Source organism: Numenius arquata, chromosome 1, assembly GCF_964106895.1.
Source record: "Numenius arquata chromosome 1, bNumArq3.hap1.1, whole genome shotgun sequence".
Taxonomy (NCBI): Eukaryota; Metazoa; Chordata; class Aves; order Charadriiformes; family Scolopacidae; genus Numenius; species Numenius arquata.
Genome location: NC_133576.1, coordinates 50,547,384 through 50,575,256, shown reverse-complemented (window position 1 = coordinate 50,575,256; position 27,873 = coordinate 50,547,384). Strand labels below are relative to the sequence as shown.

General features: G+C 37.6%; 1 protein-coding gene across 2 annotated transcripts in view; it reads right to left on the bottom strand.

Moving 5' to 3' along the window:
- DMD (dystrophin) overlaps positions 1 to 27,873 on the bottom strand; it is a 1,192,402-nt gene that overhangs the window by 433,452 nt on the left and 731,077 nt on the right. For both annotated transcript variants that reach the window (XM_074159135.1, XM_074159144.1), the window contains exon 45: positions 6,157 to 6,332. In XM_074159135.1, coding sequence (XP_074015236.1) covers positions 6,157 to 6,332 — 176 coding nt within the window. The remainder of the gene's footprint in view (positions 1 to 6,156; positions 6,333 to 27,873) is intronic.

The window sequence follows — 27,873 nt, the reverse complement described above, 5'->3', positions numbered from 1 at the left end:
GGCCTGGTATCAGCATTTGACCTTTTAAAACTTAAAAAAACACTTCTTTTTACTGAAGAGCAGTACATGTTCCTCAAATTGTTTTGAGATTTTATTTTGTTGGTTGTCTGTTTTTAATTTAAGTTGTCCTTTTAGGGTCCAAATAATTCTAATTCATTAAATCTGCCAGACTACTACTAAGTTGATATTAGTGTCTAGTGAACCTATGATCAGGTTCGGTTATTTATAGAATATCATGGGTTAGATCTGGTTTCAAGTTTTTATTATGCAGGCAGCTTAATATTTATTCCAGCAATAAACATCAAAATGGCATTTTTGTTTTGTTCTCAATACCCTAACTCATGCTGCCTAAAATGTTACGGCTTTTTTGGCCGCCTCTCCACGCTGAGCCTGCAAACACTGTCAGTGATAATGCCAGGATCATTTTGTTGAGTTCTAACTGCCACTTGCAAGCTCAGCATCATGAAAGCATGGTATAGATTGTTTTTCTGAAGTATTCATTACCTCACATTTGTCTGTGATGAAGACTGCCTGCCACTTGTTGCCCATCTGCTCGATTTTGGAGTTTCACCTCTATCAGCTCAGCATTTGGCTACCTAAGAGAGCTTAATGTCATGGGCATCCTTGGAAATATCTCCTGTCTCCAACTAAATTCTCATATTCACACACCTTACAAAAATATCTATGTTGGTTTCTGTAACTTCTGCAATCTTCCCCACAAACACACGTGATAAATATGTTTGAATTTGACTTGAGAAATATGTCTAAAATGGAGTGTCTATGTCCCATCTGTAAGATGTGCAGGATTATAAAAATCAATTTCTTCCATCTTCATAAGCAATAGCAAAAATAAACTTTACAGTATATAAAATTTCCTTGCCATTTCAATAATGCTTAGCAACATGACACTTGAATTTGAAATCACGGACAGATTTCATTTCTGGAATCCATTCAATTGCTAATTTCTTCCCACTTCCTTTATCTCAAAATCTGCTGAGCCAAAAAATTTAATAGAAAACAAATTTCAGTTGATCATCACTCAAAGAAGAGCACAATGTATTGACTACAAAGAATAAAACACAAAATCTACTAAAAAATACTAGAATCAGTTTTCTTTTCTGATTTTTAGAAGATTCTAAATGTTAATATCTATTTTATTTTTCTTTAAAATTATTAAATGAAAATGTATTCTACCCAGTCTGCTTTCACTGCAGCATTGCCTTCTTCCGTTATGGTTTTTAAATGTGGTTCCATTTTCTCAGTCTCAAAATTGAATAAAACAAAAATCTTAGAATCCCCTTCCTAATCATAAAATTCTTTTAACCGTGAATATTTTAATTTTTAGGAAAGACAAAGAAATATTAAAGGACTATTAAAACTTAAGTGATCCAAAATATAAGCATACTGGCTTAGGAGTTTGTTTGTCAAACAGGTTATTAAAGCTGTTCTTAAGAGGAGTAAAAATATTTTATTTCACCCAGATCAATTATACTTTATATTATACTGAGACACTTAAGTAAATTTATCATAGTACAAACACATGCAACGGACAGTTCGTGACTATAGCAGCTTTTTCAGACTACAATTAGAGGTCACTTCCTTCAACTTTTCTTGTTTGCCCCATGCTTTGTTCTTAATGAAAATTAAGGCATTTTGAGTGACATGGGTTTCACATCCTAAAAAGAGAGAGCCCGGCTGTAATCCAAACCAAATTAGGACAACTAATGAAAAACTAAAAGATGCCAAAGCATAAGACAGATGAAAATCCCATGACACCAAGGCTACCTGAAGACTGTGCAGCACACAAACCTATGGTCTTTTTATGCTTAGGATCATCAATAATTGAGACCTAGCTAGAACACACCACATATCTTATCATCTAGGTTTCTTTCCTTTAAAAATCCAGTCTGTGAGAGTGAAAAAAAATGAAGGAAAGAAGAAAAAGCATGTACTGGGAGGCAGCAGCTAGACTGAGGGTAGGATCTGTCTCCAAGATCTGGAAGCAAAAAGTATTCCCTAGCTCTGACACAGCCAGGAAGACCAGTGCAAACTCCTCAATCCTGATCCCACATGGGTCTCACTATAGTACATCAAAAGCATTTATATCTGTTTAACACAACACTATCTGTATTCCTTATAGGAATTCCTTATCAGGCAAGCGAAAGCCCAGACAGAACTAAATCTAGCCAGGGACAACAAAAACAATAAGAAAAACTTCTACAGATAAGTCAGGGATAAAGGTAAGACTAGGGAAGTTGTGGGCCCTCTCCAGAAGGAAACGGGAGACCTGGCCTCCCAGGATATGGATAAGGCTGAGCTACTGAACAACTTTTTTGCCTCAGTCTTCACCGGCAAGGGCTCTAACCACACTGCCCAAGACACGGAAGGCAAAACCAGGGGCTCTGAGAATGAAGAACTGCCCACAGTAGGAGAAGATCAGGTTCGAGACCTGTTAAGGAACCTGAGGGTGCATAAGTCCATGGGACCTGACGAAATCCATCCACGGGTCCTGAGCGAGCTGGCAGACGAAGTTGCTAAGCCGCTTTCCATCATATTTGAGAAATCATGGCAATCTGGCAAAGTTCCCGTTGACTGGAAAAAGGGGAACATAACCCCAATATTCAAAAAAGGAAAAAAGGAAGACCCAGGGAACTATAGGCCAGTCAGCCTCACCTCTGTGCCTGCCAAGATCATGGAGCAGATCCTCCTGGAATCTCTGCTAAGGCACATGGAAAATAAGAAGGTGATTGGAGACAGCCAACACGGCTTCACCAAGGGCAAATCGTGCCTGACAAATTTGGTGGCCTTTTACGATACTGCCACAGACTTGGTGGACAAGGGCAGAGCAACAGACGTCATCTACCTGGACTTAGGCAAAGCGTTTGACACTGTCCCACACGACATCCTGGTCTCAAAATTGGAAAGTCATGGGTTCGATGGATGGACCGCTCGGTGGATAAGGAACTGGATGAATGGCTGCACTCAAAGGGTTGTGGTCAATGGTTCAATGTCCAAATGGCGGCCAGTGATGAGTGGAGTTCCTCAGGGGTCGGTACTGGGACCAGTGCTATTTAACATCTTTGTCGGAGACATGGACAGTGGGATAGAGTGCACCCTCAGGAAGTTTGCTGACGACACCAAGCTAGGTGGCCTGGTCAACACGCTGGAGGGAAGGGATGCCATCCAGAGGGACTTGGACGGGCTTGAGAGGTGGGCTCGTCCAAATCTCATGAAGTTCAACCAAGCCAAGTCCAGGGTCCTGCACCTGGGACATGGCAATCCCAGGCACAAATACCGGTTGGGCAGAGAATTACTAGAGAGCAGCCCTGAGGAGAAGGACTTGGGGGTGTTGGTGAACGAGAAGCTCAACATGAGCCGGCAGTGTGCACTGGCAGCCCAGAAAGCCCACCGCATCCTGGGCTGCATCAAGAGAAGTGTGGCCAGCGGGTCGCGGGAGGTGATTCTACCCCTCTACTCTGCGCTCGTGAGACCCCACCTGGAATACTGTGTCCAGCTTTGGAGTCCTCAACACAGGAAGGGCATGGACCTGTTGGAACGGGTCCAGCGGAGGGCCACGAAGATGATCAGAGGGATGGAGCACCTCCCCTATGAAGACAGGCTGAGAGAGCTGGGGTGGTTCAGCCTGGAGAAGAGAAGGCTCCGGGGAGACCTCATAGCAGCCTTCCAATATCTGAAGGGAGCCTACAGGAGAGCCGGAGAGGGACTCTTTGTCAGGAAGTGTAGTGACAGGACAAGGGGTAATGGTTTTAAGTTGGAAGAGGGGAGATTTAGATTAGATATTAGGAAGAAATTCTTTACTGTGAGGGTGGTGAGGCACTGGAACAGGTTGCCCAGGGAAGTTGTGGATGCCCCATCCCTGGAAGTGTTCAAGGTCAGGCTGGATGGGGCTTTGAGCAACCTGCTCTAGTGGGAGGTGTCCCTGCCCATGGCAGGGGGGTTGGAACTCAATGATCTTTAAGGTCCTGATTCAGAGAATGAATGGTTAAAGTTCGTTAGTGTAGATTTAGTACAGCTTGGCAAAAAACAGAGCTCGGAGCCCAGGAGCCCAGCATTCCAAGATAAGGAATTGGCCTTGTGTATAAGATAGCAGGAACAGCCTGCATGCTAAGGAGGAATCCAATTGTCTGGGTAAAGTGTCCATCTGGTCGGGACCAGTTTTGCGGTTTGGGGTCCAGCCAGCCCAGCATTCTAAGCCAAAGGTAAAAGTACACGGTGAAGAAGACTATGAGCCTTCCTCCAGAAGACCCTGGCCCATGACCACCAGGCGACAGTACGCATGCGGCAAGGGGAGGAGACTTATGATAATGAGTTCCTAGAAATAATTAGAATAGTAACGTCTTTTCTTAGAATTAATTATAATAACCCAGCCCACATTAATGAATATGTATGCTTTTTATCATAAATAGATGCTTGTTTTACGAGCCGGTGTGCAAGCTAGGAGGAGAAATCCCCCTTGCACCCGGCGCCGCAATAAACATACCTGCATTATAACTCTCTGCGAGTTGTAAGGTTTGTTTCCGCGCGTCAGTTCCTTCCAACTCTAACCATTCTATGATTCTATAGAGCAATGCATTTATTCACATAGAGTTCATTAACCAAGGTCTCTGCAATCATTGTTCCTCAAGTTGTCATTCCAGATGAAAACAAACCGACTGGTCAAACCACCAAACAGACCAAAAGGAGGAATATGTGTGCAAGTAAGTGTACATTTAAGATCCTTCATCTAGGGAACATTACTGTATTATTCCCATTTAACAGATCCTATGCTTCCTTAAAAATATAGAATGTGCCAAGAAATTCCATATACTTCTAATACCGCCTTGAGCCAAAACAGCATTCAGATACAGATTTCTATTGATAAGTGAAGGAAAGTACAATACTAATCTTTACCAGAACTGGAACATACTTCATATTCTCAGACAAAGCATACGACCAATCTCCTCTGTGTTGCCGCAGCAGCTTACAGGGCTATTAAAATGATGTGTTATTGTTTTGTAAGTGTTAGCACTTATATAACAAGTTATGGCTTGAAAACACAGATGGGTTTCCATTGTACAAAAAAACCCAGCTTTTAGTGTGATAAATAAAGGCCAAGGCCTCCCTTGTGTAACAAGTAGCGTTACCATCAACACCTGGAAACACAGCAGAAAGACACATTTAAAGCACCGCTGTAGCTTCTGACAGCTGTAGCTTACTTGTTGCGTCTCCTTCTTTTAACATGTTCCATGTGAAACCTTAACCATGATTAAACTCAACAAAAACCTTTCAGGACACTCTCTTACCACTCCAGCAAACATTTTCACAGATTTTGCCCCTCGTGTCTCTCAACCAAGAAAAATGGCATGTGAGACATCAGAAGTAACAAAACTTTTGTACACTACTAGCTCTCCTAGCAAATCTCTAATGCTCATTAATGTACCTCTATAAGGAATATTCTGGGTTTTTTTAAAAACACGTATGAGGAAAACTTTACCAGTGGCTGTATTTTAAAGCAGAATGTCATAACACTTTAGGCCTAGCATCTAGGTTAAGAACTTATGCTTTTATGAAGCCTAGTATAAGGAGTAACGATATCTTGTTTTCAACTGAAAATTCTCTTTTAAAGGAGTGAAACCATTTTTGTGTTATCTGTAACTCAAATGCTCCAGCTTCCTGTGACTGCATGAGAAAAACTAATCTGAAAGTGATTATAAATAGCATTAAATTAACTAATCCCTTCTTTTTACCCAACCTATGAAATGCAGGTGTTAATGGCATTAATGATAAGTGAATTAGATTAGGATTAACTGTATCAATTAGCTAAGATATTATTAGTACAACAGAGATATATTTTAATAACAAGCTATCAAATAGAAAAACACAAAAATCAACTGTTAATTCTGTAAATGAAGCTCAAATCTTTTAAGAATTGGAAGTGGAATTATAAAAATGTAGAGTATGTAAGGGAGTGGTGGTCACTGACAGGAATAGGTAAAAAGAGGTATTAAACAAATGAGAGTGGATGTGAAATTGAATTTCCTATAATTATGAATATGAAAACTCCAGAAAGTTGAGAGCTTCTTTGAACATCTAAGTCAAAAGCAAATCTAAAATAATGAAAAATAATTTCACAGTATTTTTCCTCTTTTAACATACCTCTTTTTTTTCTCTACCAGCTGTCTGCAGATCTCCTGCCACCGTGTATTCAAACTTTCCAGTTGTTCCTTCAGCACCTTAGCATCTGCTGTTGATGACTGCTCAATAATCTCTTCACCAGTTACGTTCAATGTTTTGACAACAGTTTGCTGTCGCCCAATGCCATCCTGAAGATCCTGTAAAATAAGTACCGTATACACATATTCATAAAAATGTCAGGCATGAAAGAAAATGCTTCATCACACACTGGCCAGATGGAAAGAGGTGAAAGCTTTTGCTCTCCTCTGAATTCCAAATGAAAAATCCATAGGCGAGTAGACAGCAAGATATACGTCATGTTTTTACAAGTACCTTTCAGTGCATCTCTACAGCCTTTTTTCCCTCCTGCATTCTTGTCTACTAGAAATCATTACAGTCATATTCTGCAGATCAATTAATAAGAAAAAACTTGTGAACAAATTTACTTCTATAGCCCCAAAGTTATACACCATGTTTATTTAATAGCCGATGAAGCATTGTAAAATTTTAAGTGCAGATGGTTTGGAGTTCCTATTAGCTTTCAACACAAATAAGCAATGTCAAGAAAGCAAAGACTCTTTGAAGTACTTCTTTTGATTCCATTAAAGAACAGGTTTGCCTTCAGTTGTGAGAAGCCTGATAATCCACTCCCTCATGGTGCCTTTTTTTTTTTTTTTTTTTGAGCAGGTGTGGGAGGCTGTGGAGGGGACAAACTACACTTCTAAGGAAAAGTGTTACATACATTGTTTCTATTTACACAGCAAAATGCAAAACTACCGAAAGATAACCAAGGTGGACCATTTTCCAAGTTTTACTAAATGCATTAGGATACATTTTCTACACCTTATATCATTAAAAGACAATCATACCAGAGCTACCTTACTTCATGTTTATAAACAATACAGTTCTGAATCTGTAGCTTAGATTTTAACACCGTATGCCTGTTTAAGAAAATTCATATTTATAAATACAGAAATAAATCTTTTCATATTTTTAATCATCAGTAGAGCATGAGTAATTTTTCCCTTGAATTGCTCAAAATGTACAGGCAGTGAAGTGTAAAATAATTTTCAACAGTTTACTGCTAAAATGAGCGGAAACCGAAGTAACTTCCACAATTCATACTTATCATAGGTTTCACAGTCTCAGGGAGTGGATCTGAATCCTATCCTATCCTATATCCTAATATAAGAGCTTTCAAGTAAAATGCTGAATCTAACTTTTCCAGAAGCAGCCAAATATTTTAGCATATTGTACTCTGGAACAACATTATATGCTTGTTTTATCTTTCTAAACATATTGTAAATTCCAGAGCAAGTTAGTAAAACTGCATATAAACATTAAATTGAATTTGCTCATGAACTGGTTAAAATGGGCAGGATAGAGCTTTCAGCATGTAAAAGATGAACATAGCTACTACTCATGCATTTGTTCATCTATCTTGTCCATTAGATCTTCAGGCATGAGATTGTGATTGAAAGTTCACAAACTGAATCATGCTTCAAGTTAACTTGTTTTAACATGAGCACACCTCAGTTGCCAGTTACTAATTCAATGAATTGCAGAAAGTCTCTTGCATGCCCCAGCTTTTACATAAATTTTACACAGACAGCTTGAACCCCAACACAAGTACAACCTAGGCCACAGAGGTCAAATTCAGTGAGCCGCTGTGGCATTTACCCACAGCCCTGGACAGGAGTCAAAGCTGAGGCAGGAGTTAACACTGTTGAGACTAAGCTTATTCTTACTATACTTTCTGTTTGGTTTTCTTGCAGTTTCTTTTGCTGTTATAAAAGAGAACTCCTCAAAAATTAATCCTGTCTTTGGTACCTCTCAGTAAAAACTATTATTCTGTTTTGTTTTTTTTTTCCAAACTGTTTTCATGTCCCATAGTTTCAGAATAAAAGGGTAGTTGTGATGAGCATAATGTTGCAGTAATCTGCATTCTCTTTTGTTATGTTTTGATAGGATAAGAACACTTTTTCTGCAGATCCTAGCAAGCTACAATAGTCCAGACACATCGCATCAAACACCCCGCTGGCCCAAAGTGTCCTAGTACACTTTGCTTTGCCTGTGGAACATGTAAGATTTTAAGCATTGCATCAGAAACCACAAGATCTTCTAAGGCCCAGAAAAGACTCATAAAACCCTCTTGACTTTGAGGTATCAGATTTTCTTGTCTTTCCCTGAAGGCCATTGTTACATTAACTGGTTTGACTTTTGGCTGTTTTTTCGGGTACATGATTCACTATTAGGAATAAATAGCAGTTATGGCCAGGCAGGTTACCTAAATGCAAATATTCTCTGTTATTTTGAAGCTGAAAAGTCATTGGTCTTTCCAGTACACACCTTGGTTCTGGTAAATCCCAGCTTAAAATGAGTATCTAGTTTTTGTACACATTCACTGTATTTCACATTGATTTTAGCGCTAGAGCTTTTGCATTATGCAGTAGGGAGCATTACACGGATAAATCATAACAACAAGATGTATAGTCTGAGGAAAAATATATCACAATAAGTGGCTTATTTCCAGTGAGGTGCCTGAAACAACTGTGCTATTGCATGCACCGTTATGAACTTAAGATCAACTTATGGAAAAAAGATAACTCAGAACAAAACTTCTACTTAAATGCAGCAGGACTGTTCATCTAGAATAGAAGATCAAAGCAAGGAGAACAAACAAGAGAAATTCTACTTCCTGAACTCCAAAGTTTTAGAATTAAAATTTGTGAAAATTGGAGGTTATCTTGACACCACCTTTTCATAGAATCATGGAATCATAGAATCATCTAGGTTGAAAGGGACCTTTAAGATCATCAGGTCCAACCGTTAACCTAACACTGCCAACTCCACCACTAAACCATGTCCCTCAGCACCACATCCACACATCTTTTAAATACCTCCAGGGATGGTGACTCAACAACTTCCCTGGGCAGCCTGTTCCAATGCTTGACAACCCTTTCGGTGAAGAATTTTTTCCTAATATCCAGTCTAAACCTCCCCTGGCACAACTTGAGGTTGTTTCCTCTCATCCTATCACTTTTTATTTCGGAGAAGAGACTGACCCCCACCTCTCTACAACCTCCTTTCAGGTAGTTGTAGAGAGCAATGTCTCCCCTCAGCCTCCTTTTCTCCAGGAAAAGTTTCTCCAGTCTCCATTTTCTAAATGGCAGACATAATCACCAGTCAATATACTATTATAAAGTAAAATGTGAATTAAAAGCCTCTTTAAATACTCTTACTGAGCCCTTCTCCTGAGTTCACAGCATCTTAAATCAGTTTCTCTCCCTCCCCCAGCACACACACAAAAAAGTAATATAGCAACTATTACATGACTTCCACACTTATTTAAACTGGCACAAAATTAGCCAAGGGAATTTTCTCATTTAACCTGTGGCATATTATGCAATAGGCCTTACTTATAACGTATAAAAAGAAAATAGCTAGCTCAGTGGCAGAGACAGTTTTTGAATTTACAATCCCTAATGCTGTAATGGGAACCTCGTACAGGATGCGTAGGAAGGAGAAGTGTGAACTTCCACCAGAACATGACAGAAGGCTTCTGGCCATCTGCATTTCAGATCACCATAAAGAACCTAATTTGAGATTTTTTTTTTTCCAAGTGCTCTATGCATTTGACACTCTTCACATGGCTAAAGTGAAACACGTGTGCTGATGAAGTTTGTCTAGATTCCATGGCCTAAGAAAAAGCAGATTTTTCTTGATACTGGCTACTGTGCAAAGCACACCAACCCATGAAGACATTTAGGTTTTTTTACAAGTACTTTTGTATAAAGTAGGCAAAAGTGGTTTTAACTATTTTGCTGAAAGTCATGTTTTCACACGCTCATCCCAGAGCTATGAACCACAAAGATGCTTTTCACAACTTAACATTCAGTATATAAAACTTGTCAACAGCTACAGTTCCCTATTCCCTCTCTCTCCTTACCACAGGCCTGCATGAGGACAAGGTGCTGGGAGCCTGCAAGAGGTTGCCTCCCGTGGCCTTACAGTTTATGGTGTTACAGAAGGAATATTGACATTGAATTTCTTTCTTATAGTTTCACTGGACCTTTCACCCCTTCATAGAGAAATGGCAAAGCAAAAGGACAGGTTGCCTTTGGATTCCAAGCTTACTCAGGTGGCCATCTGAGGTACTTATACTTGCAATTACGTGTTTCTAATCACTTCATGAACAGAGTAAGCAAACAAACTTAACCAAAAACGAGATGTTTATATAATATTAAAAGTAAAACCACTCAGAAAAGACCTCATCATATTCATACATACAGAGTTAACCACAATTTTGAGTGGACTGCAGATACTTCTATGTACTTTATGTTTTCAACATGTTGCATTTCTAGCTACTAGGAAAAGCAGACAACAATATAAAATACCCATCACTTAAATTTTTCTTTCTTATGATTGCCAAGCATAAGTAAACAGGGAATGACATACCATTGAAATCAGGCTTAAACAGTCTCTCAGACTAAAAACTGAAAAAACAGTATATTAAAGGATTTCTACCTCTCACACAGATGTTTTTACACTTTGATAATGACCTCAACTAATTTATTGTGATAACTTAAAACCGCTGAGACATTCATATGATGCTTCTTTGCTTCAATTAATTTCTTTTTATTTTCCAAGATTTACCTAAAAAGAAAAATTATGCACACTTTCAGAAAACTTCTGAGTGGAATAGAAGCAAAAAAAAAAATATGGGATAAACACAGGGGGAAACCCCCACCAAGTCAATAGGGCTGTTTCTGCAATTGCAGGGGACTCTGCTCATGATCAGATTGAAAACTCTGGCCTAGTTCACTACTGGCTTTCATTTTTGTTCTCACTTGTACTTTCTGGTCCTAGAAGCAACTGCTTAGTGACAACACAAGAGCAGCTGCTTTATAAGTTATTGTTTCTTAAATCAAACATAAAAAAGAAAATAAGTAAAAAAAAAAAAAAAAAGTGGATTCCCAAAGGAATTTCTCAACACGATGCTTCCAGTATTACTTTTGACACACACACCCAAGTGTATGTAGAACATTATTTCAGTTGTTTCTCCAAACATTCAGAGGTTTCTACATCAATATTAGTTGTTATGGTATTTTAGTTTTAAATAATTTTTTTCATCTGAATCATCAGGAGGTTTTTTGTGGTGTTTGTTTGGGTTTTGTTGTTTGGTTTTGTTTGGTTTTTGTTTTAAATGGTGACTTATTAACAATTCAGTATCTCCCTTGTGATAATACTACTACACATTTGCTTAACCTACCATCATCAACATCATGATGAATTGGTTATACTTTGCATTATTTTTTCCTGAGAAATGATGATTCCACTTTTTGTAGAAAAGAGAAATAACTTATAAAATTGATTTATGACTTAGTTTCAAACAAAAGATAATACACCATCACATCCCTAGTTACCACTTCCCCCTCCACCCCCCTCATGCCTTTCACAATGTTAATGACAACTGACCAGGCAATGTGAGTAAAAGACACATCATTGGTTCAGAAAGATTCCTGATACTAATTAAAACAGTAAAAAATAAAAATATTTGAGTAGATAATGATTTGAAGTAAAGCAGTTTGATTCCTTTTCTTATTAAACATTCGTCAGAGTCCTTACCCACTTACGTAAGTGAATATCAGAATGGCATAATTTCTTTGACTTTATTTTTTATTTCTTAGTTAACTTGTATGTATATCATGGAACTCTTTCTGCAATCTCATTTCCTCTTGTCATTGAATGAAATAGTATTTTACTGTTAAACTTAATCAGAAACTATTCTAAGAGCAATCTTACCAGCACTTTCCTCTTTTCATTGTAGTAGACAAACATGTTCAACAATAATTTATTGTTATGGAAGAGCCCTGTAGCAACATGAAGAAATAAAACAAACAAGCTTCTAATTTCTGTCAGAGGCACTAGCTGGCAAAAAATGTTTTAAGAAAAAAAAAAAAAAATTGTATTGCCTTTCGTTAATTTAAGGTAAGATACAGAGCCTAAAAGCATGTAAAGGTACTATGCACCACTCCTAAAAATCTGTTGTCTTGAATTTGACATGAATGTGTTATTCTTCAGCCATTTGCATAAATTGCTCTTCTGCCTTAAATTGTATAAGAGCATAAGGCTGACATAAGAGTGTCTACCCAGATGCACCAATACAAATCAGAGAACTGTGAAAACATTTGGAGGAAAACTATCCCCAGAACAATTTGCTAGTATTTGGTTACCAGAATGAATTTATCCATTAAAAGTACGTACCTCTGTTCAAGATTCTATTAGAAATAAGGAAGAAATTAATTTTCCAGGCAGTTAAATCACAGTGATTTCATCTGGAGACACGTTACTGGCACTTTGTTAGGATTAAAACAATCAACAAAAAATATATGTTGTTTCCTAGCTGTTTTGTTATAAGCAGCTCTGCAATTTTCATTATTATGTGTGTGTTATGTTTGTTCTTGTGCTATTATTATGAATTACGGAATCTCAGGGCAGCTGATGGAGATGGAAGAGGTGGAAAAACGGGAAAAAAATTGAAGGCAGTGCTTGCTAAGGAGTTGACAATAATTTAACGCAAAGTGCTTTCTTCTTTGCATAAATCATAGGAAATATTATGGTTTGAATATTATTATCAAGTCTGTGAAAAGAGCAGCATTTGAAAGAGTTGACAGTAGGGTCCGGGCAGATTCTACCTATAAAGCAGAACTGGGTGTGTTTTGTCAGTTGTACTGAGTTTGTACATTAACTGTACATGAGAAACCAAAGGAAAAGAAAATTGCTGCACACCTGTTTTCTGAGTAAACAATAAATACTGTAAAATAACAAGGAAATTTCATTCTCACTTTATTTGACTAAAATTGTTAATAGAATTATTTGCGGTGTAAGCAACACTTTATATAAATAGTTTAGAAAGAATATCAAAATTTGGCTTGTATGCAAACTGCTTGGTTGGAGAGTCTTAGGAAACTACTATTCCATCCTGTTATGTGTATTATTTATTTTTTCTATATTTTGACGCTGTTTACTTAGAAAAACACAAGGTCCAGTGTTGCCCCAGATGCATAGCTGACTGTCTATGACTGCTACTGTACACAATGAAATGTGGGTACAATGCAACCTCATAACTGTACATTTTAAAAAAATTAAATGGAGGTACATGTTCTCATATTCTGCTAAAAGTTTCTAATCAGAAAAAGTTCCAGGTTTGTTTAAAAATTTTAATATCTTCTTTATCCATTTATTGCGCCTCTTCCTTCCAGAAACAATGGCAAATTCTTTACTCACAAAATAAGGCATAAAGGCTGAACTTCTGGTATTTTACCTGTACAAATTCTTTAGTTTAGACTGCTGTCCTTCAAAAAGCAGTAGTCGACTATATCATATAGCCTAGTAACTTCACACTTCAGCTTGCTAGAGTAATTCCAGGTTCTTGACATTGCTGCCTGTGCTGCTAACTGCAACTCCAAATGCATCTCCAAATTCTTCCTAATATGATTCTGTGATTCTAATAATACTTACTGAATTTCCTTTCATAATTAGCCCTTGAGAGCAGATATCACCCGGTAGGACTAGTAACTATGAATTTCACCAAGGTACCAGTCTGGCTTATGAGAAGATCAAGCAGAAGTTTTGTCTAGTTCCCTGTTCTCTCTAATAAAAATAAGTTAACCTGAATTTGTCTCTTCCTCTAATGGAAATTTCTCATACCTTTAAATTCACAGAGGTAACAATGGAAAGAAGTAGTCAAGGCTTACAAACTGAAATTTTCCCTTACATATACTTACTGCAATGAACCTATTTTGAAGACATTAATCAGCTTCACCTCAATTTCTTTGATCCTCAAATGATCCAACTTAAGAGTTTAGAATTATGTGATATTGGCTCTTGAAAACTTTCTGAAAGCAACAGCTGAGTAACTGCAGTTCTAAAAGCTGCCTCCTACCCCTGCCCAAAGATGTTCCAAAAAAACCTGTGTGTTGCAGTTTTGTCTTTGCTTTCCTTTAACCCTGCCTGGACAAAAAGTTACAAAGCACTCTCTGAGCCTTAAAATCATTGGAAAAAAAAAAAAAGAAAAAAAAAGATATATTAATGGTTCAGATGTGACTTGACCTTGGCAATTAAGGCATTTTATTAAAAATTATTTAAATAAACAATATTGTCTTCAAATGCTGGCACTTTGCAATCAAACTAACTCCTTGTGGTTTTATAAAAATATTCAAACAGGGGATTAATAAATAAAAAAAGCTCATCTCTTTCCCATTATTTTCAGTGAAAGTAGTTGTTAAAATGGGCCATATTCCTTTAAATTTGCATTTCACGTCCCTTTCTAATGTGACATGACATTGTGATGAAAGTCATTTCAGTACTAAACTGTAAAGTGCACAACCAGAGGTCTATTTTGTGTTTCTAATGCAAATTACACAGTTGCTTCTTATTGGTATAGTAATTCAATTTAATTTTAAAACTGATTTAGAAGTACTGCAGGGAGAAAGAAGAGACACTTTTTTCTGAAAAAAACCTCCATTGATACTTCATGCTAAATATAATGCTTCAGGTTAAATAAATAAAATTGCACTGTAAGTCCAAAAACCTACTCACTGATTTTGTAGTACACGTGTATGCCACTCAAATATATTAATTTCCATATTGATGAAGCACCAAAATGTAAAAAAAAACCCTCTATCAAGAACTCTTCCATTTACCTCTAAACCTAACAGTACTAAGTTGGGACTATGGCCTGATTTGATATGGTGGTTTAATTTCCAATTTCTGGTATTTACAACATTTTGATATTTCACCTGCTCTGCAAAGCTATAACTGAGCAAACAATGTCAACAATAAGAAAAATTGTGTCCTCCATGTTCAATCTCTTTCCAGCTATCACAAATCAAACTACTCATATAATAGGTCCCAGTATATTAAAAATAACAACATGGCCTATTTTCTTCAAACATAGCCTATTCTTAAGTTTTCAAGGACATCAGGAATACTGATGAAATAACTCATTTAGCTTAAGAGCTGGTCTGATATTAAGATAATTTTATTCCAACTCCATGTGAATGTAGTTCTTCACTTTTTCTGCTATATTTAAAACAATTTCTTTTTCTTAAAATAAAAGCAGATAGTTATTACACTTCTATGATTTCTCAGCTTTTCCTGATTCTTACAGAAATATCCATACCCTTGCATAAGCCAAATTATTTCCTGTATACCTCCTGTGCTTCAATAACTAGAAAACTTCAATTTGCTTTCCTGTGGAATTTATACCTTAAAAGTACCACCCCTTGAAAGTCTAACTCAGCAGCACTGGAATAAATACATGTGCTTCAGTGTCCTATTTTCCTTTCAATCGTGACATTTAAGCTGTTATATATTACCTCTTTCTTTTGAAATTACTAGATTGTCATTTGTCGGTGTCTCTGGCTATGAAAAAAAATACCCATTACATAAAAGTAGCAGACTGGAAACATTGAACAAGCTATATATATTGACTCTCTGGTGCTGGTCATTTATAGTCTCCCTTTACAACAAACTACTGCACATATTGCTCCTTTCAAGCATTTGGGAGACTATTTATATAATGCTCACTTTCTGAGTTTTCATCCACATCTTTCACACTTCATTTTAAAGCAAGTTAAAATAGTGCATACATTCTTTTTAATCAGAAAATCCATGCATACCTGTTCTACATCACTAATGTGAAAAAAAAAAAAAAGTTTTTCTGACAGGCATGAGGAATGTATCTGGATACTTTCTTATTCTATGGAAACCGTGCAAAATGAGTCACGTACCAGATAAGACAGAAAACCCCAACACTAAGCTAAGGCAATCCTGTTGTGCCTGCTTATAAGAAAAACAATGGCAAAAAGATTTGGACTGGTGGTCAGTTTACCCTGACTTGACTGTAACTGTAGCAGGTCATAAAGGAATAAATGTATTCTGGGCAATATCCTGCTTGCAAAAGTGGCTTCCCAGTTGTGGAGAATTACTCTGATAGTCAGGAGTATGAGTTGTGTACACTTGCAACTGTTTACATGTAGACAGTTTTAAGTGTGAAGGAAGTAAAATGGTATCGGGTACCATGACACCCTCACTTAATAATTTACCTATTATACATTGCTGCATCACAGCCTTGCATACAAAAATATGTAAAAAAAACACAGCTCCTGGTTCAATGAGATAACGTAGGCAAAACTCAAATATTGCCTGAAATTCCAATTAGGTTAAAAACACAAAAAATAAGCCAAGCCAGCAGAAGTGCTCGTTTTTTTCAAAAAGGGGAGGAAAAGGTCTGATTATACCAATAATGTTATTTCCCTGTGTAAGGTCAGATGTCTTGACCTGAAGACATGCCCAAAAATCCCTACTGAATTATTTATCGGACAATTTTGGCAGCCAGAATTAAGTGTCCACCTTGTGCTTCTCTTTCTCCTCCCGTCACCATTAAGGCAGCATTTGCCCCAAGCCTCTGAGCAATACGCACCGGTGGGAGAACGTCGGTGGTGAGGGACAGATTACAAACCAACTGGTTTGTAAGCAGCTATGTCGTCATCTTTATTCTTCCTCTGTTTTGATTTTACTGGTCCTTCCTTTGCCTTTCATATCTCCACCACCTCTAGATTCATCAGAGCTGCTGCTTTAGCTCTTTCAGTGCTGTCTTCAGGAGAGGCTTTTTGTCCCAATTGAGTCATATTAATTTAAGGAAACTGGCTTTACTCTCTACAACAACCACTGGGGTGTTTTCACTACCCCTGCTACACTCTATTTCCTTCAATATCTAATAGACTTAGCCCATGTACCCATCTTGTTCCTTCTTCAGAGCATAATTATAGCATTTGGGGTCTGATCTTTTATTAATTCAAATGCTTTCCTAAGCATGCCAGTATTGCTACTCAAGGGATATCCGATTTACATATTCCCATAATTTCATTTCTGATTGCTAAATTCATCAGCTTGCTTCAAAGTAGTTGATATTATAAACATAATAAGACTTTCAGGAACTGATGCTCATTGCATATTTAATGCTAGCATTTTTCTCAGTACAGCACTGCATTTTTCAGTGTACAAATCAATATGTTTATTGGAAAGTTTGCTTTCAGTGGAAAACATGTTTTTTGACATCTTGGTCTTTTAGGTGAAGAGAAGCAGGCTGACTCTTAAACATCAAGGCTTAGAAATATAAAAAAAAAAAAAAATCCTTTTTTTAGGGGGGAGGGGGACTGCAGCAGAGCAATTTATTAAGCACTTTATCAACGAGAAATTAATCCATTACAATCAAATCAGCTGGGATAAATTTTATCAGCACTTGGTACTCTGCTGGACAATGACTAACTTCAGTTTGACTCTTCTCACCTCTTCAACTAGAGGTAATATCAAAATAGCTGTATTGAATCTGAGATAAATACGTGTTGAGAGCAGAAGAACGCTGGACTAAAGAAGGGAAGATAGGAAGCAGAAAAATTGACCTGAATAGTAACTCAGGAAACACTACTTCCCTTTCTGAAGATGTTTCACTATTTCATAGACTTGTTACAAATACAAATGATAAAAAAAAAAAGACCTTGTTTATGTTTTTTTCTCTACTGAAATATTTATTAAGTTTATGGTGGTTTACTGGAGATTTGATCCATAAAAACATATGAAGTAGAAGCGTGAAACTGTTATTTAACATTTGGCTTCCCCAGCTCAGGGACGCTGAAGACACCCAGTAACACTCTGAACAAGGTTCTCACTAAGTGGCTTCGGGAAAAAAAATAATGTACTTTTATCACATAATGTTGCATAGGGAAGACACGCACCAAATTAAAAACCAGACTCCATTCTCTTCCTAAGGACAATATATAATGTCTGCTATCTTCCAAGTTTCTAAAACTATAATATTTAAGCATAGTCATGAGTAGTTTTCTATGTTTAGAAAAGATGAGTCAGAAATAAATCAGTTGCCATTTATAGCTCATTTTTATGGCATCCAGTCACTGTCTGTGGTATCACCTGAGAATGAAAGCAATAAATCAACACTATATTAATACAAGATTATTTTAGTAATCTGTGAATATAGTTTGTAAGTGTTGTAATAATAGAAAGATAACATTAATCACTACCTTCTAATTTTATGTACAGAGAAAACACACAGGAAAACCATTGTGTTAGGATTGGTTTTACTCAGGGAATTTTGTGGATTTTCCTTGTTATTATGAAAAAATTTCTACACAAATTTCACACTGAATTTCTATGCTGGGCCATATTTTCAATCAACACATTTCATTTTTCTTTAAATAAATCCTTCCTTTTCAAATAAATAATTCATTGTTTTTAGTGACAATATGATCTTAGGTGGTTTAAATTATTAGCTTTTGTAATAATAAGATGACAAAGCACATTACATCCCATCAAAGAGTTCGGACATGTAGAAACCTTCAGTTCAACCCTTCAAAAACAATCCAAGTGAAAATGAAGTTTTCCTACAGAAGAGGAGTCCTGTCTTCTAGTATATAACAGTCACTCCCAAAATGAGTTTAAAAATGAGTCCACAAATACAAATGATTTTGTCTACTTATTTTGTATCCATACTAAAAATGACACAATAAGGATAAACACAGAAATGTCACCAGAAGTAATACTATTCTAGTGATCGACTAGAATTTTAGTGATCTACTATTCTAGTGATGTACTAGAATTTTAATGGAACTAATAAAGTTATTTTCTATATTGCAGCACCTTTCACAGCAGAAGAAAATGGTTATCAATGGCAGAAGAATTTCTTCTGGTTCAAAATTAATATATTGATTTCTAGCTGAAGGGCAAAACATTTACATAATCTCTCAATAAGTCAGTCAATAAATCACTAAAATAACATTTAAGAAGTCAGATAAAACTAAATATTGTTAATAATTTAATAAATCACTAGGACACAGGAAAAACAACTTAAATCAGATGTACTTTGCAGCCTTCTAAACTGATTTTGTTCCTTAAAAAATGAGAATAGATCAAACTGTACTTCGCATATTCCAAAAATATTTGGGGCAGAATTTACAGGTAGAAGTATTTACAGGTTCCTGAATAATTCTGATCAAGTCTTTCCTCTAACTGCATGTAATTCTGACTCACGGTCATTTTTATCATTAAAGAAAAAAAAAAAGTATTTTTCTTCAATCCACTGTAGCAATTCATACCTAATACACAGCATACATTATATAGCTTCTGTAGAAGGTCGTCCATAAAATTCTAACCTTAAAATAAAATAGCAAAATATTTTTTTTAGATACAAAACCCACTTCTCTATTTCTGTTTTTCTGCAGAATCACTAATAGATACAGGTTTGAGTACGCATACCTTAGAAAATCCACGACAATGGACAATTTTTCTGGGCATGGAAAAGAAAATCAAATACAGGGTTCAGTTTGATAGCTCTTAACAAGAGTTCATAGATGTCTACTTGGCAATAATTCATATTTCCTTATTAAAAAACCCAATGCATGCATGCCAACAGCTGCACATTTCTCCTTCAGCCTATATTTGAAATGTTAGTGGTTTACTCTCATGCAAGATTTGAAGGATACAGAATAGATCTTACTGCTATGCCAAAGTTAAAGACCCTTCCTCCACTCTTCAGCTCCTGAGGGAAGGTCTCCACCATGGCTTACCAGAAACTGCCCTATGCACAGAACAAGTGTTCCTGGACTACATGATGTTTAAGGTCCTTTCCAACCTAAACCATTCTATGAAACACAATACCTATGCAACTGCCCACCTGTCCTGCAGACTATGTCATCTGCACCAGACTGTCATAGGGAAGGCAGGGGAGGAAAAAAAAAATACTCAAATAATTCTCTAAGAATGGACCTAATGTAGGTTTTTTTTGCTCTCCTTGTCCTCTACACCTTCCATCCTTCCCTCTACAACAGCTCCAGCTCGTCCATCTCTCACTAGGCAAGGCAGAGTAAGTACATGATAGTCTGTGGAACAAGATTCATTCACTTCTTCACTTGTGGGCTGCTACTCAAGGAAACATTTAACTTCTGACCTCTGCTCATCTCTCTCTCTCTCTGTCTCTCAGTGCCAGCACTGAGTCATGTCCTACCCAGCTATTGATATTCTAAGGCTTGTAGGAGCTTAATTATTTGGGAAACTCTACCTCTGCTTCCAATTTCATTAGAACTGAACAGCGAATTTCATTAAAACTGAACAGTGAATGAAAAAAAAAAAAATCATTATAGACCATGCTATGAAAGATAGATAGACTGAAGACAGACAAAGAATTCTCATAAGTTCCATTTACACAGGAAAATAACCTTAAAAATCCCTCCAAGTCCTCCCAGTTCAGCAGTGCCAGAAAAACCAAATAGGGAGGGGAGCAGTTACAGCAGAACTCTGACTCACTTCATGCTCAGGGAGGCTGGAGGCACTCATCTATGCACAAGGCTCACAATTTTGGGAGGCAGGAGGGCAAAACCAGATCACCTAAGGTTCATGCACCACCTCTTTGTGGCTTCTCTCCACTCTCCAGGAGAGTTAAGGAGGTTTTTTGTACAGAAATCACCTACTTCGTATCTGCCAGGAGTTATAGTCTCAAAATAAAACATTGTTATGAAGCTGCCACCTGAAAATACTTAAATCATCATAATTACTAAATCTGTGTTTCTCATATACATATCGTTGAGTGAAATTAAAGTGTTTTCTTTTAATTAATCACTGTATCGGAAAACAGCAAATAACGTCAAAGAGATGTAGAGTAATACCTCTTTGCATAAAGACAAATAGGAAGCCAGGATAAATATGAGCCCATCAAAACATTCCATGAGTTTGTATAAATTAACCCATCAACTGAAATGCATCATCCCAGTGACCAGACAGAAAAGGAAACAAAAGGTACAATTAAAGGAAAACTAAATCTATTATACTGCCAAAATGGTACACTGAGATTTTCTTTGTTGTTTTTTTCTATATGCCATAACACCTGGGAACATCCTAAGCATGTACTTGTTTCTATGAGAGCTAGTCTTGAAGCACCTCAGGTATTTAAAAAATATATATATCTTTTACATATAGAAATATATATATATTTTATATGTAGAAAAACTTCTATAGATATGTCAGGGATAAAGGTAAGACTAGGGAAGTTGTGGGCCCTCTCCGGAAGGAAACGGGAGACCTGGCCTCCCAGGATATGGATAAGGCTGAGCTACTGAACAACTTTTTGCCTCAGTCTTCACTGGCAAGGGCTCTAACCACACTGCCCAAGACACGGAAGGCAAAACCAGGGGCTCTGAGAATGAAGAACTGCCCACAGTAGGAGAAGATCAGGTTCGAGACCTGTTAAGGAACCTGAGGGTGCATAAGTCCATGGGACCTGACGAAATCCATCCACGGGTCCTGAGCGAGCTGGCAGACGAAGTTGCTAAGCCGCTTTCCATCATATTTGAGAAATCATGGCAATCTGGCAAAGTTCCCGCTGACTGGAAAAAGAGGAACATAACCCCAATATTCAAAAAAGGAAAAAAGGAAGACCCAGGGAACTATAGGCCAGTCAGCCTCACCTCTGTGCCTGCCAAGATCATGGAGCAGATCCTCCTGGAATCTCTGCTAAGGCACATGGAAAATAAGAAGGTGATTGGAGACAGCCAACACGGCTTCACCAAGGGCAAATCGTGCCTGACAAATTTGGTGGCCTTTTACGATACTGCCACAGACTTGGTGGACAAGGGCAGAGCAACAGACGTCATCTACCTGGACTTAGGCAAAGCGTTTGACACTGTCCCACACGACATCCTGGTCTCAAAATTGGAAAGTCATGGGTTTGATGGATGGACCACTCGGTGGATAAGGAACTGGATGAATGGCTGCACTCAAAGGGTTGTGGTCAATGGTTCAATGTCCAAATGGCGGCCAGTGATGAGTGGAGTTCCTCAGGGGTCGGTACTGGGACCAGTGCTATTTAACATCTTTGTCGGAGACATGGACAGTGGGATAGAGTGCACCCTCAGGAAGTTTGCTGACGACACCAAGCTAGGTGGCCCGGTCAACACGCTGGAGGGAAGGGATGCCATCCAGCGGGACCTGGACAGCCTTGAGAGGTGGGCTCGTCCAAATCGCATGAAGTTCAACCAAGCCAAGTCCAGGGTCCTGCACCTGGGACATGGCAATCCCAGGCACAAATACCGGTTGGGCGGAGAATTGCTAGAGAGCAGCCCTGAGGAGAAGGACTTGGGGGTGTTGGTGAACGAGAAGCTCAACATGAGCCGGCAGTGTGCACTGGCAGCCCAGAAAGCCCACCGCATCCTGGGCTGCATCAAGAGAAGTGTGGCCAGCGGGTCGCGGGAGGTGATTCTACCCCTCTACTCTGCGCTCATGAGACCCCACCTGGAATACTGTGTCCAGCTTTGGAGTCCTCAACACAGGAAGGGCATGGACCTGTTGGAACGGGTCCAGCGGAGGGCCACGAAGATGATCAGAGGGATGGAGCACCTCCCCTATGAAGACAGGCTGAGAGAGCTGGGGTGGTTCAGCCTGGAGAAGAGAAGGCTCCGGGGAGACCTCATAGCAGCCTTCCAATATCTGAAGGGAGCCTACAGGAGAGCCGGAGAGGGACTCTTTGTCAGGAAGTGTAGTGACAGGACAAGGGGTAATGGTTTTAAGTTGGAAGAGGGGAGATTTAGATTAGATATGAGGAAGAAATTCTTTACTGTGAGGGTGGTGAGGCACTGGAACAGGTTGCCCAGGGAAGCTGTGGATGCCCCATCCCTGGAAGTGTTCAAGGTCAGGCTGGATGGGGCTTTGAGCAACCTGCTCTAGTGGGAGGTGTCCCTGCCCATGGCACAAGGGTTGGAACTCGATGATCTTTAAGGTCCCTTCCAACTCTAACCATTCTATGATTCTATGATTTCACTTTGCATGATATATGGTTAAATCTTAGATAGATAATATAAATCTTGATTACTTCCCAATTAAGGGTACTGCTGATTGTCAAACTCCACTCTCCTTATCATGAAAATGTCTTATGAACATAACATCAACTCTCAGACAGGAAGAAAGCCACGGTGAGTTCTGGTGAGAAAAGCAGCAGTTACCTGCAAATGGAGGTGAGAAAAGTCTGAATTCACTGAGGTCCTGCATAGTTTCTTTTATGTGAAACTGGATTCTCACAAGAGAGAATGAAAGGCTAGATATAATTTAGCTTTCAGATGAATGAGACCCCTGCTTTCCCTTATTCTAGACTCCCTGTTTTCTGAAGGGAAGAGAACTAAAGAGGATTATGTGAAGTACAAATGATGACAAAAAGGAATTTTTTATGGGGCTTTTTCTTTTGTTTTTGTTTGTTTGTTTGTTTTTAAAAAAACTTTCCCAGTTCCTGATACTATTGAAATTAATGTGTTAGTCCACAGAAAATCTGCAAAGACTGAAATTACATAATTCATTCTTCTAGTGGTGAATCAAGAAGATATCTATTTGTCGGGGTAAATAACCACACAGGAATGATGGCAGGAGGATACTTCCCAGAAGGGTTGTCAGTGATAAGATGCATAACGCAATGGGATTTTAAATGAGAACACAGCTTTTGTAAATAATGTACACTCTTCAAGATACTCTAGAGACACTAGACAACACAATTCCTTTAGACAGAGATCGTGCTTAAAATACTGTTTTTCTCAGTGTACATGATCTCCATTAGAAACATAAGTCTGTCAAAAATAAAGTGTTTCAAGTGAAGTGTTCTGAACCCTAAAAGGAGAGTATGATAAGAAATAGATCTATAAATATAAAACAGTATTTCACAAAGCTATCCTAGACCAAGGACAGCGTTGTTGCCATTTTCTTGTTTGAAATTGTTTATTATAAATCAGTCTTACAATTTGTAAGAGAAAAAAGGGAACTTTTACTCACAGAAATATGCACTAAGTCCTCCACTTAGAGGCCCCAGAGAGGGGGGGGGGAAATAATTCTGTTCAGCCAACTCCTTGAATCACTGTAAAGGTAGCACAATTCAGAGTTTTAAGTCTAACAAAGACAGATGAGCTGTTTTTTCCCTATTTAAGTAAGTGTTGGGTTTTGAATCATTTGAATAATTCTGAATCAGTGAGAGCTTTCTTGGTAGTGGAAGAAGACAAGTTATCTTTACTGTAGCTGAAAATGGAAAAAGTACACTGAATTATAAAATCATACCCCTAACTCTCCTGTCTTTGAATATTAGCCTCTCTTTTACACCTTATTTCCATTGCTATACCTTTATTTTATCTGTTAGGCAGCATGGAAGGATCTTTCCAGTGAAAGGAAGAACAACATACTCACAAGACGTAAAAGCACTACGGTACAGTCATCCCCTTTTCACTGACTTTTCTTGTTCCTTACCCTTGCCAAGATTCGAGATGTCTCTTTTTGACAGGGCTTCAGCTGAGCTAAAAATAGCATGTAAATAAATCAGGCTTTAAAGACAAGACACGCTTTCCATTGATCTCAGAGACTATTCTAGATATAGCAAGGAACAAAAAATTGGGACACAGATGAAAAGCAAACGTCTTTCACACTCATGACTCATAGTGTTAACACATACAAAGGCCTGTTTTCTTCTCTGGGAAAGGTGGTTAGAGTAAATGTATTTGTGCTGCTTTCTCATTTGCATTACTATTTTGTACCAAGTGTGTTGTATAGAATAGTATATAATCCTGAAGTTTAAACTGCATTTTGCAGAAATTTACCACTAGTAATTTAGAAACACATGCACTCCCTTTAAAACAAACCCAAAACCAACAGGCAACAGAATTGTGTGGTTCAAGTCACTGCTATGCTTATTTCATCACTGAAGACCTAAAAAAAGGTTTATAAATTTTTGTTTATGTATATTTAAGAAAATAGTATAACAAATTTGGGACTTCTTTCTTTATTTCCTCTGACTTATTTTCAAAATCTCATTTCCAATACTGACTATATTTTCAAAATTCCCTACTGAAAAAAAAAAAAAAAGAAGACATAGAAGTATACTTATATGAGTTAAATGAAAGTTCTACTCATGCATGCAGTGCATAAGCTTCGAAAATGTCACACTTCTATTTTATATTGATGTAACAAAGTATTTATACCAAAATGGCGTTTCTATATTTGGATACAGAAGAATGGTACAGTGTTAACATTGTTAATACCTCTTTCCTGAAGTTTTTAAATGCATGTTTGTCTGACATCTGGACATCTCAGGCTTCTTTAGTTGAAGTAAGGCAATTAAAAACGTAAAGCAGACTGATTTTTAGCAGCATTGGTATCTTCTAGTTACCATTATTTCAACTTTAATCTCTGAATCTTTCTATTAAAATGTTTAAACTTCCATCTCTGGTCCTATTACTCAAGTATTTTGACACATACCATTAGTCACATTTCTTAAGAAGAAAAAAAAAAAAGGTATATAATTTTTTAAGTCTTTTTTCTTTTAAAAATGAAACTCAATAGACCCTTTTTTGCCTCCTTCTGTTAAATGCATCTATTAAGTTTTGTCTTTATAACAGTCATCTCTGAGCCATTCCCATTCATTTTCCTAGCACTCACTAGACAGCCAGCACAAAGTTATTTTCAGATATTAGAATTTAGCTGTAAAAAAAAAAAAAATAAATTAAAAAATAACATTAGTTAGCATTGATTGTCCTTCACAGAAGCATGGTCTCTTAATAGGTGACTATAAATCTGATCACAGGATTTTAAAGAGAGACAGTGTGTTTAAACACACAAGCAATCTCCTATCCCTTGATTGCACTAACATCTTCATTGCAGGGGAAAAAAAAAAAAAAAAAAAAAAAAAGGACTACTGTTAATTATGATAGAAATGTTTCAAAAGTGAGAGCTAAGCTTCGGTGTGTGTCGTGTCACCCCAATATTCAGTCTCACAGCAATTCTGACTGACTGATAGCCCTGTTCTACCTATCTTCTACTTCCCTCTCCCTCTCCACAATTCCTTCCCTCCTTCCCCTCCTCCCCCACCCCCCACTTTAACTATACAAGAAATCTATAACACAATCTTAATATTGAGGTTGAAGATTAAGAAAGGATGAATCGAATCAAAATAAATAAGCTTCTGTAGAATTTAACTTTTTGGATGTTTGAAGAACTTCTTAGAGTTAGCTTGCTGGTCTTTGCACTTCCTATTTTTGGCTGAAATAAGATCTGTATGAAAACAGAATCCCTTGACAATGGCTACTTGAGAGAACTTATAATGGACCGGACAGCCAGTATTACACACTATGCACCACGGCTGAACTATTACACTCCACATAAAGGCACAAATGAAATAACATGGCAGCTATGGCTTGGAGCTCCTAGGAGCTAGAGAGGACTTTCATAAAATCTGGGTGACAAGTCTGGTGATAGTCATAATTAAAATTAGCATACAATAGAGAGTACTGGTGGGCGGAGTGAGGGGAAGCCATTATTATTAGGCTTTGGAGTATGGCTGCTTCAAAGGCAGGCTGATTAAAGTGAAAAAAAAAGATAATACACCCCTTCATTCACTAGACCTGGTCAGGAGGACTCTGTTACATTAAGTAACTGCAGTCTGTATTAAGCTAAATTGTGGTTAGAGCACCTCCAGATGAATCTACTAGGCAGCTGCAACAACATTCTTAGTACGGTGCAGACACAGACAACCTATCTGCAAACTGACTGGCTCAGGTACAAACCGTAGACTATTCAGAGCTGTCCAAAACACCCTCCATCACACTAGCCTCTTTGTGTAGATGGTTCTATGACAGACTCAATAGGAAGTGAATATATTTCTTTAGAAAGGGAACTCACTATTCATAACTTGCACTTTTTTATTTATTTTTTTTTTTTAAATTAAGACATTAAGAATTAGTTCTGTCTTTAGAGAGAAGGAAAAAAGTAAGAAAAGTTAAAATTTTTTTCCCATATCCATGCTGTCCCTGCCTTCTAAGATGACACCATCTAAAAGTTTTCAGGCTAGTTTTTATTTTTATGTGCTCATGCAGGAGAGGTACAGAATCATCTTTTCTGATTAAAAATAAAATGTTTGCATGAGGTTTTGCAGTAAAACTTTGACCTATTCATCATAATTTCAAGTAGTCCTAACAGTATCGCAAACCTGATGCATTGTAAAGTCTCACATCTAATGGATAAATCAGATTTCACTAAGAATGGAAGCACTGAGATTTTATTGTAAAGGGAGCTGTTTTCAAATCCGCTACATGATTCATGTAATTTTTTATAGACTTTACATAAAAACAAGACACATTACTGTTTGGGGATCAAGCTAACTTTAAAGAGAGGCTTCTTAAGAAAATTTGACTGCCAGAATGAAAATGGAAATTATTATCAAATTTTTCTATCTCTAATGTTGTTTTGTGAGGAGCTGCTACATAATTCTGAGGCTTCCAAATTCAATTCTTTGTCACATTCAGTCTTTGCCACATAAACATTCAACGCTTCCAATAAAAAGGACATCCCAAATCTTTAATCATTACAAAAAAACAGTACCTTGACCTTGTGTTTTAAAGTTAAATGGAGTGACATTATAAAAATTAAATTGGTTCTTCCTCATTTCCATAATATCCTTTAAAAAGCCTTGCCTAGCCTGGAGTATACGTCCTATTTCTTTATCTTTCTTGATGACCCCTCATGCCTGCAAGTCAGCTCGTTTTTCTCTGCTGAAGACTGCACCCTACCGCTGCACGCACTCTAAAATTTCCATTAAAATCTAGG